Source organism: Larus michahellis, chromosome W (genome assembly GCF_964199755.1).
Source record: "Larus michahellis chromosome W, bLarMic1.1, whole genome shotgun sequence".
NCBI lineage: Eukaryota > Metazoa > Chordata > Aves > Charadriiformes > Laridae > Larus > Larus michahellis.
Genome location: NC_133929.1, coordinates 6,254,038 through 6,272,826, shown reverse-complemented (window position 1 = coordinate 6,272,826; position 18,789 = coordinate 6,254,038). Strand labels below are relative to the sequence as shown.

At 42.9% G+C, this 18,789-nt stretch overlaps 1 protein-coding gene across 3 annotated transcripts in view; it reads right to left on the bottom strand.

Annotated features, from left to right (window-relative positions):
• LOC141735575 (CDC42 small effector protein 2-like) overlaps nt 1-18,789 on the bottom strand; it is a 74,320-nt gene that overhangs the window by 8,392 nt on the left and 47,139 nt on the right. For all 3 annotated transcript variants that reach the window (XM_074568589.1, XM_074568591.1, XM_074568588.1), the window contains one exon: nt 6,050-6,151. In XM_074568589.1, the coding sequence (XP_074424690.1) occupies nt 6,050-6,151 (102 nt within the window). The remainder of the gene's footprint in view (nt 1-6,049; nt 6,152-18,789) is intronic.

Here is an 18,789-nt window from a genome sequence, read left to right as displayed (position 1 = left end):
GCAGCTGGAAAGCTATGGCCTAATCGCTGTCACTGAAACTTGGTGGGATGACTCACACGACTGGAGTGCTGTAACCTATGGCTATAAACTGTTCAGAGGGGACAGGCAAGGAAGGAGGGGATTGGGGTTGCCCTCTATGTAAAAGAATGGATTGACTGCAGAGAGCTGTCTTTGAAAGACAGCAATGAACAGGTTGAGAACTTATGGGTGAAAATTAGAGGCCAAGCCAACAAAGGAAACCTCGTGGTTGGTGTTTACTATAGGCCGCCGGATCAAGGGGAGGATGTTGACGAAGCAGCCTTACTTCAACTACCAGAAGCATCATGGAAGCATCACGCTCTGATCCTGCTGGGGAACTTCAACCATGCTGACATCTGCTGGAAAAGCAGCGCAGCAAGCTGTACACAGTCCAGGAGACTCTTGGAGTGCATTGAGGATAACATTTTAATCCAGGTGATAGACAGTCCAACCAGAGAAGCATTACTGGACCTGTTGCTCACCAACAGATGAACTAATTGGAGAGGTCAAGACTGGTGGCAGCCTGGGCTGCAGTGATCATGCACAGATGGAGTTCACAATCTTGAGGGATACGGGCCAGACGAAGAGTAAAGTCAAGACCCTGAATTTTAGGAGAGCAAATTTTCAGGTGTTTAAAGAACTAGTGGAAGGGACCCCCTGGGAAACTGCCCTCAGGGATAAAGGAGCAAAAGGGAGCTGGCAGCTCATTAAGGACATTTTTCTTAGAGCACAAGAGCTCTCAATTCCAGGCAAGTAAGGCAGGAGACCTTCTGGTCGAGCTGAAGTGCAAGGAGGACATGCATAGTGTCCTGGTTCTGGCGGGGACAGGGTTAATTCTCCCCAGGCTCTGGCCATTCCATAATTGTGTTTGTACATTCCTCTATCCCTGTTACTGTTGTTGTTTTCTTGTTCCCTTTGCTGTTCTGTTAAATTGCCTTTGTCTCAACCCACGAGTTTTGCCTTTTTCTTCCGATTCTTCCCCGTATTGGGGAAGCCCGAGAGAGTGGCACGTGGTTCTTTGTTGCCGTCTGAGGCCAAACCACGACACGTAGGCAGTGGAAGCAGAGACACACATCCTGGGAAGAATATAGGGCTGCTGCCCAGGTGTGTAGGGATGGGATCAGGAAAGCTAAGGCACCGCTGGAGCTGAATTTGGCAAGGGATGTGAAGAATCATAAGAAGGGCTTCTACAGGTGCATTGGTCAGAAAAGGAAGATTAAATAAAACATACACCACCACCACCCCCCTCCAATACATAAGACATTGTCCTGGGTTGAGCAACACAGGACTAATTTCTCTTCTGATGCTGGGGAGAGATGCACTTTTAGAAGACTCTAGTGTCTGAATTTGTGGAAATTACTTTATAGCCAGCTAGGCTATGTGGGATTCAAGGTCTCGGTGTTTACAAGCCTTGCCAGGTGCAGGGATCAGGAGGAGCGGGCCTGGGCATTTGACCCAGGCTGGCCAACAGGATTATTTCATACCATGAACGTCACATTCAGTATAAATTAGAAAGTTTGCTGCATAGTTTCTCTCTCCCTTGATGGCGGCAGTCCAGAGAGCTCCTTGCCCTGGTGCCGGACCCCTGAGGCCTTCCCTTCCTCCCAAAGCCATAGCGCTTATAGTGTCCGATATTTGTTGTCCACTGCTGGGAGTGCACAGCTTCCTACGGATATAATTGGCTGAGTATAATTATGGTGTATCTTATATTAGTATCGGGATGAATACTGGTTCTTTAGTATCATTGTTAATTATTTAGTCTTATCCTATTAAATCTATTTATATTTCAACCCTTGTGTTTCCTTGCTTTCCCTGATTCCCCTTTCTGGGTGGGGAGGGGTCATCGGGTAATAGAATAATTGTCTAAACGACAATAAGTTGTTATGGGTTTTCTCAAACCATAACAGACATCTAGCGCCAACCAACATGGAGAAGGCTTAGGTACTCAATGATTTTTCTCCTCCATTTTCACTGGCAATCACTGTTCCCACATCTCTCAAGTCCCTGAACCTCAAGGCAGGGACTGGGGGAATAAAGTCTCTCCCATTGTAGGAAACAATCTGGTTCGAGACCACCTGAGGAACCTGAACATACACAAGTCCATGGGACCCAAGGTCCTGAGGGAACTGGCAGATGTAGTTGCCAAGCCACTCTCCATCATATTTGAAAAGGCATGGCAGTCAAGAGAAGTCCCCAGTGACTGAAGAAAAGGGAATATCACACCCATTTTTTAAAAAGAGGACCCTGGGAATGATTCATCAGTCAGCCTCACCTCCATGCCCAGTAAGATCATGGAGGAGATGCCGCTGGAAGCCATGTTGAAGCATATGGAAGACAGCAAGGTGATTGGAGATAGCCAACATGGTTTCACCAAGGGCAAATCGTGTCTGACTAGTGGCCTTCTACGATGGAGTGACTGCATCAGTGAACAAGGGAAGAGCAACTGATGCCCTCTACATAGGCTTCTGTAAGGCCTTTGACACAGTCTCCCACAACATTCTTGCCTCTAAATTGGAGAGAGATTAATTTGATGGATGGACTATTAGATGGATAAGGAATTGGCTGGATGGCCGCATCCAAAGAGTTACAGTCAACAGCTCACTGTCCAAATGGAAATCAGTAATGAGTGGTGTCCTGGTTTGAGGTAAAACAGAACCGATTTTCTATTTTGTAATTTTACTTTTTAGCTGGGCCTCTTCTAACTGACTGAAGTCTGAAATTAACAGCATATTGTTCAGACACTGTTCACTCTCAGAGGGATAAGACCTGATTATACCAAGGAATGGTATGCACAGTATATTGCTTATACTTATTCCTGCAACAACCAAGGTCAGCTAACTTCACTGTTTGCCCCGTTAGAGGGTCGGAAGCAGAGAAGTGTAGAGGGGTCCCACCTGTAGGGAGGAGCAGACAGGACAGGTGACCCAAAACTGACCAACAGGGTATTCCATCCCATCTGCATCACGCTCAGTATAAAAGCTAAGGGATCAAAAAAGGTCAACTCTCTTTCTTCAGTGGCCGACGTCTGAGGAGGACCCTGTCTGTTCGTCTGCCTTTGATCCCGATCCGAGCATTCCTGACTCTAGTTCCAGAATTCAGCTCCTGTCCATTGCTAACTCCAGTCTGGGACTTTCCCTGTGTCTGCTGGTGACGCGATCGTCATCCTGGGAGCTGGATACGGTTTTGTATATATTGTATACTTTTTTTAATTTTTATTTTATTATTATTTATTATTTCCTTAATTATTATTATTTTCATTAAAGTAGTTTAGTTCTTTTTCTAAACTCGTAAATCTCTTTATCTCTTCCTCTCCTCTCTTTGGAGAGTGGGGGGGGAGGGCCATCTGTTGTTCTGATTGGCCAATCCGGCCAAAACCACGACAAGTGGTGTCCCTCAGGGGTCTGTATTGGGACTGGTACTGTTTAATATCTTCATTAATGACATAGACAGTGTCTTCAGCAAGTTTGTGTATGACACCAAGCTGAGTGGTGCAGGTAATACACTAGAGGGAAGAGATGCCATCCAGAGGGACCTTGACAGACTGGAGAAGTGGGCCTGTGCAAATCTCATGAAGTTCAACCAGGCCAAGTGCAAAGTCCTTTACCTGGGTTGGGGCAATCCCCAATATCATTACAGACTGGGCAATCAATGGATTGAGTGGATTGAGAGCAGTCCTGCAGAGAAGGACTCCCCCTCTACTTGTCTTGTGAGACTCCATCTGGAGTACTGCGTCCAGCTCTGCAGTCCCCAGTACAAGAATGACATGGACCTGTTAGAGTGGGTCCAGAGGAGGGCTGTGAAAATGGTCAGAGGGCTGGAACACCTCTTCTCTGGAGAATGTCTGAGAGAGTTGGGGTTGTTCAGCCTGGAGAAGAGAAGGCTCTGGGGAGACCTTATTGTGGTCTTTCAATATATAAAAGGGGCTTGTAAGAAAGATGGAGAGAGAGACTTTTTACCAAAGCCTGTAGTGACAGGACAAGGGGCAGCAGTTTTAAACTGAAAGAGGGTAGATTTAGATTGAACATAAGGGAAAGAAAAGTTTACAATAAGTCTGCTGAGACACTGGAACAGGTTGCCCAGAGAAGTTGTGGATGCTCCATCATTGGAAGTGTTTGAGGTCAGGTTGGATGGGGCTTTGAGCAACCTTATCTAGTGGAAGATGTCCCTGCCCATGTGTGAGAGACTGGAACTTTAAAATAATTGTCTCAAAGCTTGCTTAAGCTTCTGCAAATCGACAGCAAGCTTGCTTGTATCTATTTAGCACCTTCTGCAAACCATTCTCTTGCTTACCAGTCACCACCCAAGATTGCCATCAGCTGAAGAGGGTGTGTTGCCATCAACTGAAAAGGGTGTAGGCCTTTGGTTATCAGAGTAGCCAGACCATGCCTATTCCAGGGCTCATAATGACTGTGCTGAGCCAAGTGCTGCCCAAGCAGCAGGGGTCAGGAAAAGCTTATACAGTGACCGTGTCAAATGACAATTAGCTGGGTAAAGGCCACTGTCATGCTGATTGGCCAAGCTATGGACCGACCTGGGCTACCTGGACTATAACTGGCGTGGTGACCCACCACAATTTGGGAATTGGGACTGCCACCCATGAATCAGTGGGATACTGCTGAAATTCCAGAGGACTGCCAAGGTGTTGTTGGGCTTGTGGTGGTGACTATACTTTTGCTGTGCTTTATAATACTGCTTCTCCTTTCTACCTTTCCTCTACTTACGCCTTTACTCTATCGCTCATCTCAGTTATTGTTGCTGGGGAATAACAATAAACCTGCAGTGAGTGGCATCTGACCTTGTTTGTGTCTTAATCTCACACTTGGAATCATTGAGAACCTCTCCTGGGCCCAATGTAGTCGGACCGGGGCGTAACACCATGGCAGGAGGGTTGGTCTAGATGATCTTTGAAGGTCTCTTCCAACCCAAACAATTCTACAATTCTGTGAAAAGGAAGGAGCAGCAGAGAGAAACTACTATGTACTGACTATAAACCCCTCCCCCCACAGAGCTCGTTGGGCTGGTCAAGGAGGAGTGAAGTTGAGCCTGGGAAAGGGGGGAGAAGATTTCTTGTTTTAATGTTTGTCTTTTTGTTTCTCACTATCTGAATTAATTTTCCCCAAGTTGAGTCTGTTTTTCCCATGACAGTAATTGGTAAGCGATGTCCCATCTTTATGTCAACCTATGAGCTTTCTCATTCTATTTCCTCCCCCTTTCCCACTGAGGAGGGGGAGTGAGTGAGTGGCTAGGTGTGAGTTTGGCTGTTGGTAAAGGCTAACCCACCACTCAGCCTCTGTTTTTCACTTTCAAAGATATAAATATACTTATAGATCCTATCATCTACAGGAAGCTACAAAACCCCATTTGTGACATCAGTGTTGCTTGATCTGCAAATAACTCACATTGCAAATAGTGAGAACCTCAATAAGTACACACAATAAGAATATTTGTGTGAACCATAAACTAAGGAAAGTTACAGAATTTTATATAAACAACATTTAAAAAAAATACTTAAGAAATCTAATCAGAATTATAAGATACTTTAAAAGGTGTTTTCTTAAAATACTCTAGTATATTTTAAAATATACCTCTATTTTAGTTAATACCTATACTAATCATTTTGGGAAACTAATAAATGTTTGTATACAGACCTTGAGATTTATCTCACCTTAGTCCGTGCTGTTGGGGATTTACGAATCTGAGTTACTTACCCCCCCCCTCTTTCCTGAGAGTGGGATGTGACAACATGTTATTGGAATAAATTTAAGAAGTACTCTACATATACCTTGTACAATTTATAAAAAATGTACTTTGCATTGTCAATAAACATAGGCATTTTTATTATGATATTCCATAATCTTGAATGCAAAGTGGTTAAGGCTTGGAATTAAGACACTAGCAGGTTGTTTTTCAGCTTTACAGAAACTCTTATAACTCAATTGAGAACCATTCCTTCAACTAATTGCTTCAGCCACAATAGTCATGTTCATATATTGTATCAAAGATGAAATATTCTTCATCTACTCATGCTTACCGAGTTCATTCCGCTGAATAGGTCTCCTGATCCTACATGAGCCGTGTGAACAAAGTTTGTTGGCTCCCCAATCATGCTTCGGTCAATCTGCCGTCGCCTTTTCTGAAAGGCAGGTAAAGAAACCATCTGATTGAGATTCATTTAAAGAAACAATGTTTGACATACACATAGAATTTAACTGTCCATAGATTATTTCATACATCATAGGATATTTTCATAGGAGTCAAAAGGCAGAGTCCAATGTGCTTTGTTTTTACTTGGAGGATCTATAGTAGATTGTTAGACCAGCACTGATACCACTCCTAACATTTAAACCAACCAAACATTCATAAATAACCTTACTACATTTCACTGTAACAATATCTGTTAACAATCTACATGGTGACTTCTGTCTATATATGTATTTAAACATGATAGGTCAAATTTGATGTTTAATAATTCAAATCAAGAATTAGGGGTCAAAGAGCATTAGTAGAGTGTAATAAACAGCTAACTTACAGAGTTTGTGTTGTCTTGCCATAGGAACTTATGCCCATTTTTCTAGTAACATACTTCACTGTGATGTGCAGAATAATGCCTTGAATTTGATCAGGTTTTGTCACAGCCATATCCTTAGTGTAGCCTGTATACTCAGATAACTTTCACTCTGCATGGTTGTAGCGTGAGAGCTGCAGAGATGTAGTGTGATATTAAAACAGGATGCCAGATTAGATCCTAAGGATACTCTGATTACTGTGCCATGAGATATAATGTAAGAATAGTTTAACTTCTGTCTCCTCTTTGTCAGAGTCATGGTTTCAGTTTTTATTCATGTAATAGCAGGCAAATCAGAAATTAGAGGCAGTAAGGACTTCCTCTAGTAAAAGTCGCTTTGGCGCTCTGCCTCCAGCTGAGCATTGCATCTAGAGGAATAAAATGGAAAATACTGTCCTCATCTTTTAGGCCAGAGGCAGTAAGCTTGAGTAGAGTGAACCACACAGCCTGCAACCACTACAATTTACAGTATGTTAAACACAATACAGTTTAATAGCTACGAAACTACTTAAGATCAATTAAAAGCTTCCCATTGTCTTAAAGCCTGCTCAATGTCCATTTCTAATCAGCAATAAGATCTTAAGAACACCTAGACTCAGACAGGAAGGTACATGCCTCATGAGTGGACTCACTGCTATTGAAACACAGCCACAAATGAATCTTTATGAATCAGAGCCTGCAGCTATGAGAATACATTACAGGGCTTAGCCAGCAAGTAAAAAACCACTTTTCATCCTTTCCTGTACCTTTTTGCTATTGCTAAAAGCAGGTTTCAATTCCTTACTGCATCGGTATTTAACAGCCATGGGGTGGGGGGAAGCAAAACCACTCACACAGGAATAGCAAAACAAAATGAGCTGTTCTATATCTAAACTATTAGTGAATTCTCTATCCCCAATTTGAGAGGATCCACTAAATGAAATAACCATAGTTATAAAAACATTGTCATGTAGTTTCCAAGGGCTTTCAGAGAGAAAGCATTCATGGAAATTAATTTAGAAGTCTGAAATACAGAAAGCTGATATATTTTATAAAGACATAAATAGTTACAAAAGAATCTCTAGCCATGTCCCAATGCATTAATATTTCAATCTAGAAGTCAAACTCACATATATACAGCACAGCTAACTATTTCTTAAGTTATGCATGATATAAGATAGCAAAACATATGTGACTAACTTGAGAGGAGACATCTTGCACCCAGTTTATGTTTACACTGGATGAAAACTCCTAATCTATAATGTTCAGTATTAGGAGCATCTCCACCAGGCGTAATGATTATTTTAAAAACATAGTTACTATATTTACACAATATAATATTGTAAAATGCTGGGACAGTTTGTCTGTGTTGTAGTCCTCATTCTAAAGCGGGAAGAATCTCTGGAAAGTCACACGCTACTGGAACACATGACTCCCTCAAAACACTTAAAATTGTTTCTCTTTTGTGGAAGCTTAGTTTATATTGTCTCTTTTTGTAGAATAACAGAAAGCCAAAGTCATTTGTGCGTACAAATAATACATCCATGTTCTGCTGGTTTTAATGGAGTTTTGACACGGTAGGGTTTTGATATGCAGAGAACTGAACTCTTTCTTTGAGCAACTCAACTTATTTTCTTCTTTATTTGTTGCTAAGAATGATGGTATAGCAGTAACAGCATTAAAATGCTGGATCTTGTGAAGGACTAAATGATTCTCCACTCATCAACTAATGAAATAGTAACCACTAGTTAAAATGAATCATCATCAAACCCTGATTCTTAAGCAAGTTTCTTATCAGAGGCCATTGAAACCAGTTACATCTTGGCATGTGCCCACCGATGCGATCTCTTTGAAGCAACAGAACAATATTTAAATGCTCTGCTAAACAAAGATCCCAAAGCAGTTCACTCTAATAGCAAATAAAACTGATGCTTTTTTGCTGCAGAGGCACTTAGTTTGCATTTACATTAGTGTTTTAGCTTGGATCAGGAGCATGGTTTTGAAGGGACTTTGCCAGTCCCTGTCTACCATGCTTCAATTTGAATTTCAGGGTAATCTTAGAGTGCATAAACTGGATTTCTTTTGGATGAAGCTGAACTAGAAGACACTCTCCTAGCTGATACACTCCAATTGCTAATGGACATTGAGGCCAGAGGACTAGGAAAGCCAGTCTGAATTAAACCCTGAAACACATCTAATGTTCACCTTGGTTCCTCAACACCAACTGTTTTGCTCTACGAAACTGCTCCTGTTAAGATGTGCTGCTACTTAGTGAAGACATAGACTCATTCAGAGAACTAAAAAGACTGACTAGTGTGGATGAATGGATATGAAGAGCATTGTAAGCAGTCACCTGTTTTAGGAGGATATAACATAGGAGACAGGAGTGGGGGAGCACGCTTACAAAGGCTACAAAACTTTTACAGACAAGACTACAAATGTTATTATTCTGAAGTTGTATTTTCTGAGACCCTGTACTGGAAAGAATATGTGCAGTACTGTTGTTCTGTAAATAGGAATTGACACATAGATTGGTTCTTCAATAAATTTAGTATATTTAAACTCAAAGGAGCACAGAAGCAGCCCATTCATCTTTTGCTTTAGAAGAATAGCACAATTTCACTAATTTCCCTCAGTGTATCATTTGTGCCTATTCTGTGCTTATTTCTAATGCTAGTCATGTGCCCAAGCTGATAAGCCCAGCTGAAATAAATTCCAGTTAGCCTTTGTCCATGCCCCAAACTCCATTTGGTAATTTACCATAAATTAACCTTAAAATATAAATACCATTAATCATTCCAATAATGAGATCTGACTATAAAGGTGATCTATAAAACAGCTTTGCATTTGTATCATGCTCGTGGAAAGGACTTCAATATACAAGCAACTGAGTATTTACAACATTTGAAGGCTTGTTTTAAAGTAAGGGAGACATTTCTGACAGAACACATGTATGTCCTAACTCTGACAACCTAACTGCAATGAGATCCCATTTCTTGTATCTGTGTTTCTTGGGGATGTTTTCTTGGGAGGAGGAAAACTGAAACACCCCCCCCCCCCCCAAAACACATGCACGCACCCCAACCCCCACATTATGATTAACTTGTTAAATGACTGTTTGGGTCAAGTTACTGAAACATTTCATATCAAAGGCAAAAAAAATTTCAAATTGGAATTGTGTTATTTGAGATTTTTTTCTTTCCTTGTCCCACAGTGTCCAACCTCCCTTTCCTAAGGGGGTGGTAGTGGGGGTGGCAGGGAGCACAAGGGAAATGAGATGAGAGAAACAGACATGTAAAGGGATCCTGTAAGTGGAATATGAAATATCATTTAATGGTTTTCCTCAGTTTGTTCCCTTGACAAAAATCTGCAGAATTTGGATTCCAAAGAACACACCAGGTAATCTTTACCCCACAAAAAGAATAAATAAATTTTAAACAGAAGTACAGGAGATGCAGGTTTGTGTATTAAATGTTTGAGGGGAGTGGAAGCATTTTGGTGACCTATCTCAGAAGCTTTGCTTTATACACACACAGTAGATGCACTGAAATTGTATCATACTACCATAGCAATGAAATAAAGAACTGATGTCTCTTCTTTTCTTAAGCTGTGAATGATGTTTTGTACTCACACAGGGTAGCATCTCTTTTGAAGTACAAATCAGAATTCCGAAAGCCACCAACATTTGCATGATTTAGAAAATATTTTAACCTTGTAAGTTTCTGGAGGCTTTTGATAAGGCTAAAAAAAATTAATCTAATTATACCATGTGTTAAATCTACCATTTAGCATTAGCCACAAGCATTTTATTAAAACACCTATTTAATAGCTTTAAAAGCTACTTACTGCTAGAAACTCAAAACTGAAATTTGTTTCTTGAAACAAAGAATTGCCACTGATGGTCCCAGAGACATGTAAATTTTCCTTTTTATTTTTTATTCCCTTTTACTTTTCACTTTCAGAGAAATTATCTTTTCTGATCACCTCTAAATCTTGTCCAGAGTTTGGGCAGTGCTTCTCTAGCTCAAGCCATTTTATAGTGAATTATTCAACTTCTCTGTGCTTATATATATATATATATATATAAAAGAAAATTTAATTTTGGTGGATTGGTGGAGCCATACCCTGAGACAAAGGCAGCAGGAAGAGGCTCTATCAGAAGTGGATGATCCCCTTCCCTCCTGTCACCAGGCAGAAGGAGAGGACTCAAGGGATAAGGGGGAGTGGAGTCAGATCCCTCCTCGGAGAGGCAAGCGCAACCCCTCACGGTCCCCCTCACCATCCCAATTGCCCTTGCATAATAGGTATGGGGCTTTGGAAATCGAGGACCAGGCGACTGAGGATGGAGAGGATAATCCATCCAGTGAGTTGCCCAGTGCTGGTCACTCACCCCCACGCCTCAGGACTTCCTCAACCAAGAAAGAAAGAAAGGTAATTGTAGTAGGTGACTCCCTTCTGAGGGGAACAGAGGGCCCTATTTGTAGACCGGACCCATCCCACAGGGAAGTCAGCTGCCTCCCTGGGGCCAGAATTAAGGACATACGGAGGAAACTCCCTTCCCTGGTTCAGACATCAGATTACTACCCACTACTGATATTTCAGGTAGGTGGTGATGAGGTAGGTACCAGAAGTCTGAGGGCAATGAAGAATGACTTTAGGGCCCTGGGGCGGCTGGTTAAGGGATCGGGAGCACAAATAGTGTTCTCCTCTATCCCACCATTTGTAGGGGTTGATGAGGTAATAAATAGGAGGAGCCAGCAAATTAACTCCTGGCTCTGAGACTGGTGCATCTGGTAGGACTTTGGCTTTTTTGAACATGGGCTGATCTACAGGAAACCAGGCATGCTGGCATCAGGCGGGGGAAGCCTAACCCGAAGGGGAAGAAAGAGACTGGGACAAGAATTAGCAGGGCTCATTCATAGGGCTCTAAACTAGGTTTGAAGGGGGATGGGGATGAAACCAGGACTACAAAAGTGGTGCCCGGGAGCAGCATACCAGTGCTTCTGGGTAAAAGTGTTAGCATTAGGGCTTGTCCCCAAGGAAGTAGCAGGACAGTTAGCCCAGCTGAAGTGCATCTACACTAATGCACGCAGCATGGGGAATAAACAGGAGGAGCTGGAGGCCATTGTTCAGCAAGGAAACTATGATATAGTTGCCATCACAGAAACGTGGTGGGAAGACGCGCACAACTGGAGTGCGGTAATTGATGGCTACCAACTTTTCAGAAGGGATAGGCAAGGAAGGAGAGGTGGCGGGGTGGCCCTCTATGTTAGGGGCAGTTTTGAATGTCTGGAACTTAACGGTGTGAATGACAGTGTTGAGTGTGTATGGATAAGAATCAAGGGGAAGGCCAATAAGCCGAACATCGTGGTGGGAGTTTGTTATAGACCCCCTAATCAGGATGTAGAATCTGATGAAGTATTCTATAAGCAGCTGGCAGAGGTCTCACGATCATTTGCCCTTGTTCTTGTGGGGGGCTTCAACTTCCCAGATGTCTGCTGGAAATATAATACAGCAGAGAGGGAACAGTCCCGGAGGTTCCTGGAGTGTGTGGAAGACAACTTCCTAACACAGCTGGTGAAGGAACCTACTAGGGAAAGTGCCCTACTGGACCTACTGTTTGTTAACAGAGAAGGTCTTGTGGGGGATGTAAAGGTTGGAGGTCGTCTTGGGCACAGTGACCATGAAATGATAGAATTTTCAATTCTTGTTGAGGCAAGGCAGGGAGCCAGCAGAACTGCCACCTTGGATTTCTGAAGGGCAGACTTTATCCTGCTTAGGAGCATGGTCGAGAGTGTCCCTTGGGAGGCAGTGTTGAAGAGCAAAGGTGCCCAGGAAGGCTGGTCATACTTCAAGCAGGTGCTCTTAGAAGCACAGGAGAAGGCCATCCCCATGTCTCGAAAAACGAGCCGACGGGGAAGAAGGCCAGCCTGGCTAAATAGAGAGCTTTGGCTGGACCTCAGGAAAAAAAGGAAAGCTTACATTCTCTGGAAAAAGGGATTGGCAACTTATGAGGATTATCAAGATATAACAAAGCTATGTAGGGGGAAAATTAGAAGGGCCGAAGCTCAATCAGAACTCAGCTTGGCCACCACGGTTAAAGATAACAAGAAGAGACTCTTTCAGTATATCAATAGAAAAAGGAAGACTAGGGAAAATGTAGGCCCACTGATGAATGAGACGGGTGCCCTAGTGGTGGAAGACACAGAGAAGGCAGAGTTACTGAATGCCTTCTTTTCTTCGGTCTTCACTGATAAAGCTGTCCCTCACAAATCCCATACCCTGGAGGCAAGGGGGAAGGTCTGGAGAGAGGAAGATTTTCCCTTAGTTGAGGAGGACCGGGTCAGAGACCACTTGGCCAATCTGGACATTCATAAGTCCATGGGCCCTGACGGGATGCACCCGCGAGTGCTGAGAGAGCTGGCAGATGTTATTGCTAGACCACTCTCCATCGTCTTTGAAAGGTCATGGGGAACAGGAGAGGTGCCTGAGGACTGGAGGAAGGCTGACATCACTCCAATCTTTAAAAAAGGCAAGAAGGAGGAGCCAGGGAACTACAGGCCGGTTAGTCTCACCTCTGTCCCTGGGAAGGTAATGGAGCGACTCATTCTGGATGTCGTCTCCAAACACGTAGAGGAACAGGAAGTCATTGGAAGTGGTCAGCATGGATTTACCAAGGGTAAATCATGCTTGACCAATCTGATGATAGCTTTCTATGATGTTATAACGGGTTGGCTGGATGAGGGGAGAGCCGTAGGTGTCATCTACCTTGACCTTAGCAAGGCTTTTGACACTGTCTCCCATAACATCCTCATTAGGAAGCTGAGGAAGTATGGGCTAGATGAGGTGACAGTGAGGTGGATCGAGAGCTGGCTGTGTGACAGAACTCAGAGGGTTGTGATCAGCGGCATAGAGTCCAGTTGGAGGCCTGTAACCAGTGGTGTCCCCCAGGGGTCAATACTCGGTCCAATTTTGTTCAGTATATTCATTAATGACCTGGATGAGGGGACAGAGTATATCCTCAGCAAGTTTGCTGATGATACCAAACTGGGAGGGGTGGCCGACACTCCAGAGGGCCATGCTGCCATCCAGTGTGACCTGGACAGGCTGGAGAGCTGGGCAGAGAAGAACCTAATGAGGTTCAACAAGAGCAAGTGTAAGGTCCTCCACCTGGGAAGGAAGAATGCTAAGCACCAGTATAGGTTAGGGGTGGACCTGCTGGGAAGTAGTTCTGAGGAGAAGGATCTGGGGGTCCTGGTAGACAGTAAATTATCCATGAGCCAGCAGTGTGCCCTTGTCGCCAAGAAGGCCAATGGAATCCTGGGCTGCATAGGGAAGAGTGTGGCCAGTAGGTCGAAGGAGGTCATTCTCCCCCTCTACTCTGCATTGGTGAGGCCACAACTGGAATACTGCATCCAGTTTTGGGCTCCCCAGTTCAAGAGGGACAGGGAACTACTGGAGTGGGTCCAGCATAGGGCAACAAAGATGACTGAGGGACTGGAGCATCTCCCTTATGAGGAAAGGCTGAGAGAGCTGGGACTCTTTGGCCTGGAGAAGAGAAGGCTGAGGGGAGACCTTATTATGGCATACAAGTATCTAAAGGGTGGGTTTAAGGAGGATGGTGCCAGACTCTTTTCATTGGTTCCCAGTAACAGGACGAGGGGCAACGGGCACAAGTTGGAACATAGGAAGTTCCGTTCAAATACACGGAAAAACTTCTTTACGGTGAGGGTGACAGAGCACTGGAACAGGCTGCCCAGGGAGGTTGTGGAGTCCCCTTCTCTGGAGACTTTCAAGACCCGCCTGGATGCAGTCCTGAGTGATGTGCTCTAGGCAATCCTGCTTTAGCAGGGGAGTTGGACTAGATGATCTCTAGAGGTCCCTTCCAACTCTGAAGTTTCTGTGATTCTGTGATTTTCTCCTTTTCTCCATCTCTGCCCTTCATGAGAAGTCCTCTCAAAAAAAACCCCACCTGTCCTGGTTTGAGGTAAAACAGAACCAACTTTCTGTTCAGTAATTTTACTTCTTAGCTAGGCCTCTTCTAACTCTCTGAAATTAACAGCATGTTGTGTCTAAAGCAGTTCATTCAGAGTGATAAGACAGTTTGTGCCAAGGAATGGTATGCAGAGAGGCTCTTGCTTAGACTTATTGCTATAACAACCAAGGTCAGCTAATTTCATTATTTGCCCCATTGGAGGGTCAGAAATGGAAAAGCCAGAGGGGTCCCACCTGCAGGGAGGAGCGGACAGGACAGGTGACCCAAAACTGACCAACAGGGTATTCCATCCCATCTGCCCCATGCTCTGTATAAAAGCTGAGGGATCAAAGGCCATTTCTTCAATGGCTGATGTCCGAGGAGGACCCTGTCTGTTCCTCTGCCTTTGATCCCAATCCGTGTGTTCCTGACTCCAGCTCTGGAATTCAGTTCCCACCCGTCGCTGAGTCCAGTCTGGGACTTCCCCAGTGCCTGCCGGTGACATCATCCTGGGAGCTTAATACGGTTTTGCATATACTGTATCTATTTCATTATTTTCCTTTTTATTTTATTATTAATATTTCATTAAAATAGTTTATTTCTTCTAAACTCATAAATCTCTCTTTATCTCTCCTCCTCCTCTCCGTGTATGAGAGGCTGGTGGGGACCATCTGTTGCTGGCCATTGGCCAATTGGGCCAAAACCACGACACCACCCAAAACCCACGCAGATTAACATCAAGTAGTGCAGGGTCTCAAATATATCATAAAAAACTCAAATTATGTCACTTAGATCTAAGCAGGCTGATCATTATTTTTCTGGAAGCTGTTAAAAGTAGAAGTCCTAAATGAAGTCAAACACAGAACAGCATACAAAGATATCCTGAAGTCACTGCAAGTAGTAGCCTATATACACGGAGGATCAAGGGCAAAGAAATGTCTCCTGTTTAGCAGAGAGAAAAGCATGTTCTGCTTAATCTACACCAGATTTTTACAAGATATCAGCTAGGTACATACCCTAAATACAGGTCTGGGTGAAATATAACTGATGCACACTACTTCAAATGATCTGCTCTCTTAGTACCAAAGCCTGTGGTGATTTTAATTGATGACGCTTCCATCTCAGCTCTACGAAAGTCTCTATCAGCTCTCAAAAGAAAGTGGTATTGCAGGTGCAGATTAGGAAGGTGCTTTCTAAACATAAAGCAATACATAGTAGAAACTAAAGCAATTCAAGGAGAAGTTATTGCTGTATTGCAAACGTACAGTTTCTGAAAACAGTGCTTCTTTATTGAAATTCCCTCATATGACACTTTTTTGCTGTCACTTGTCATTTCATCATGTCTACTTTATACACAAGAAAGGCTGTCAACTCTTCCTCCCACACAGCAATGCTCTTTACCCAGCTATATGTTGTTCTGGCATTTTATATATAATAAGATTCAACAAGGCTAAGTGCTGGGTCCTGCACTTGGGTCATAACAACCCCATGAACGCTATAGGATTAGGGAAGAGTGGCTGGAAAGCTGCCCCATGGAAAAGGACATGGGGGCATTGGTAGACAGCCAGCTGAATATGAGCCAGCAGTGTGCCCAGGTGGCCAAGAAGGCCAATAGCATCCTGGCTTGTGTCAAGGTCTCACTTTAATGGGGAGAAATCTGAATTGTCTAATATGGAATTAATAAAAGACAGGCTATCGCTTTATAGTTGCCCTATAGAGAGCTTCCTAGGGCCTCTTTCACTTCAAATGTTTGGAAACAACGCATTAGAAACAATTTTGAAAATGAGAAGGCTGTGATGCTCCTTTTCACATCTTTCTGTCTCTCTGGTGTTCACTCCATATCCCTCTCTTTACTGCCTTGCTGAATGTACCCCCCTGTCTGTCCATCCAAAAAAGTTTCATCCTCCCAGATAACTGATATCTGTGATATCTGCAGCCCACAGCATACTTATAAGGAGCACTCCCTGTCTTTGATCCTTTTCCATTCCAGTAACTTTTATCTCTGTCCTGGTCCCCTAAAGGTATCTGTAAACTTTGCCATTTGATAACCATCCAGGAATGTCCCTCAGATGATGGTGGTTATTCTTACTGGTTTTACAAGTTACCTCTGTAAATTATCCCAAAGACTCGATAACTAGAAGATGATATAAAATGATATTAAGGAATCCTACCACTTCAAGTTTCTGGTAATTCCCTCACCTTCCTTTGTCCTAAATCATTTGCAGCAGCTATATTAAAATCCTTTCTGAAAAGGAAGTTGATACAGCTTTTCAGAAGCTTAAAACACCCCTTATTTTTTATAAAAGCAATGTATACTTGGTTTATACTCCATCTGCTTTTAAGTAGAAATAGAAACGGTACAGCTTCAGAAGTGACCCTAGGTCTCTAACTGTGACATGATCCTAGACAATTTTAAACATCCATTTAAGTTTTAAAGTGTTAATTGTAACATATTGTACTAAAAATTCAAATAAACTTTAAGTACATTTTATAAATCTAGTCTGTCTTTAAAGCTGATGTGCAAGCATATAAATTTCCCCACTAAGAACATGACAGAGTGGTTTTGATTTCCAGCTGCAAAACTAAAAAAGTAAAAAAGTTGAAAGACATACATTATAATTGAGCCTCTCAATATTCCCTCTTTGGAACCATTAAGGAAGAAAGTTTTGAAAAACCCACTCTCAGGTATCTACCTTTCTGCCTTTCCCAGTTCTGTTTTGCTGCAGGCCTCGCTTTGAGACCGCTCTTCTTTGAGCTATCGGAGACTGCATAATTAAAGGACACTGTTGTTTAAGAAATTGAAATAAGTAAATTTGCATAAACACAATCTAAAACAGATATGGTTGGTTGTTTACCTGGGGAACAGTAACAGCATAAACTGTACCACATTTAGTGCCTCCTGCAGCATTTCTTCCCTTAAACATTGCAAACATAAGTGTCTGCTGAGTTTGGTCACAAAAACTAAATTGTTAGTAATATTCACCTCTGTACTGCCTGCAGAGCCAACATAGCTAAAAGTCTAAGTTGATTTCTATTCCTTCTTGAGAACAGCCCTACAGAGAAGGACTTGGGGGTACTGGTGGATGAAAAGCTGGACATGAGCAGGCAATGTGCGCTCACAGCCCAGAAGGCCAACTATAGCCTGGGCTGCATCAAAAGAAGTGTGGCCTGCAGGTTGAGGGAGGTGATTCTGCCCCTCTACTCTGCTCTCGTGAGACCCCACCTGGAGTACTGCGTCCAGCTCTGGAGCCCTCAGCACAAGAAGGACATGGACCTGTTGGAGCGGGTCCAGAGGAGGGCCACAAAAATTATCAGAGGGATGGAGCCCCTCTCCTATGAGGACAGGCTGAGAGAGTTGGGGTTGTTCAGCCTGGAGAAGAGAAGGCTCCAGGGAGACCTTATTGTGGTCTTTCAATACTTAAAGGGGGCTTATAAGAAAGATGGGGCCTGTTGCAATAGGACAAGGGGTAACGGTTTTAAACTAAAAGAGACTAGCTATAAGGAATAAATTTTTTACAATGAGTGTGATGAAACATTGGAACAGGTTGCCCAGAGCGGTGGTAGATGCCCCATCCCTGGAAACATTCAAGGTCAGGCTGGATGGGGCTCTGAGCAACCTGATCTAGTTGAAGATGTCCCTGCTTATTGCAGGGGAGGTTGGACTAGATGACCTTGAAAGGTCTCTTCCAACCCAAACTATTCTATGATTCTATGACCAAATTATTTACTAAATTCCAATGAGCTCAAGCAAAGGGATTAATAGCAGAAAACATACTGCGTCAATGTGGGAAAAAGACTTTGCTTGAACTCTCTGAATGCAGACTGAGTTTGTAGACCTGGCAACTGGAAGTTTTTCTTATTTTAAAAGGCTTTTCCTTTTAAAATGTAATCATTTGATGTACATTTTATGGAGCAACAAAATACTATATGGTAAAAGAGATTTTTAAGGTTGTATTTCCCAGTAAACTTCAAAGGAAAAGTTTTATCTGTCTGATTACATAAAAAATTACAAAGACACCAAAATCAAACAAAATTTTCTCATTCCTTTTATAATTTTTCTTTCTTTTTCACTGAGAAATAATATGACCTGACCAATTCTAGAAATAAGTGTACTGGTTTTGGCTGGGATAGAAGTAATTTTCTTCATAGTAGCTTGTATGGTACTATGTTTTGGATTTGTGACCAAAACAGTGTTGATAACACACCAGTGTTTTAGCTATTGCCAACCAGTGCTTAAACAGCGTCAAGGACT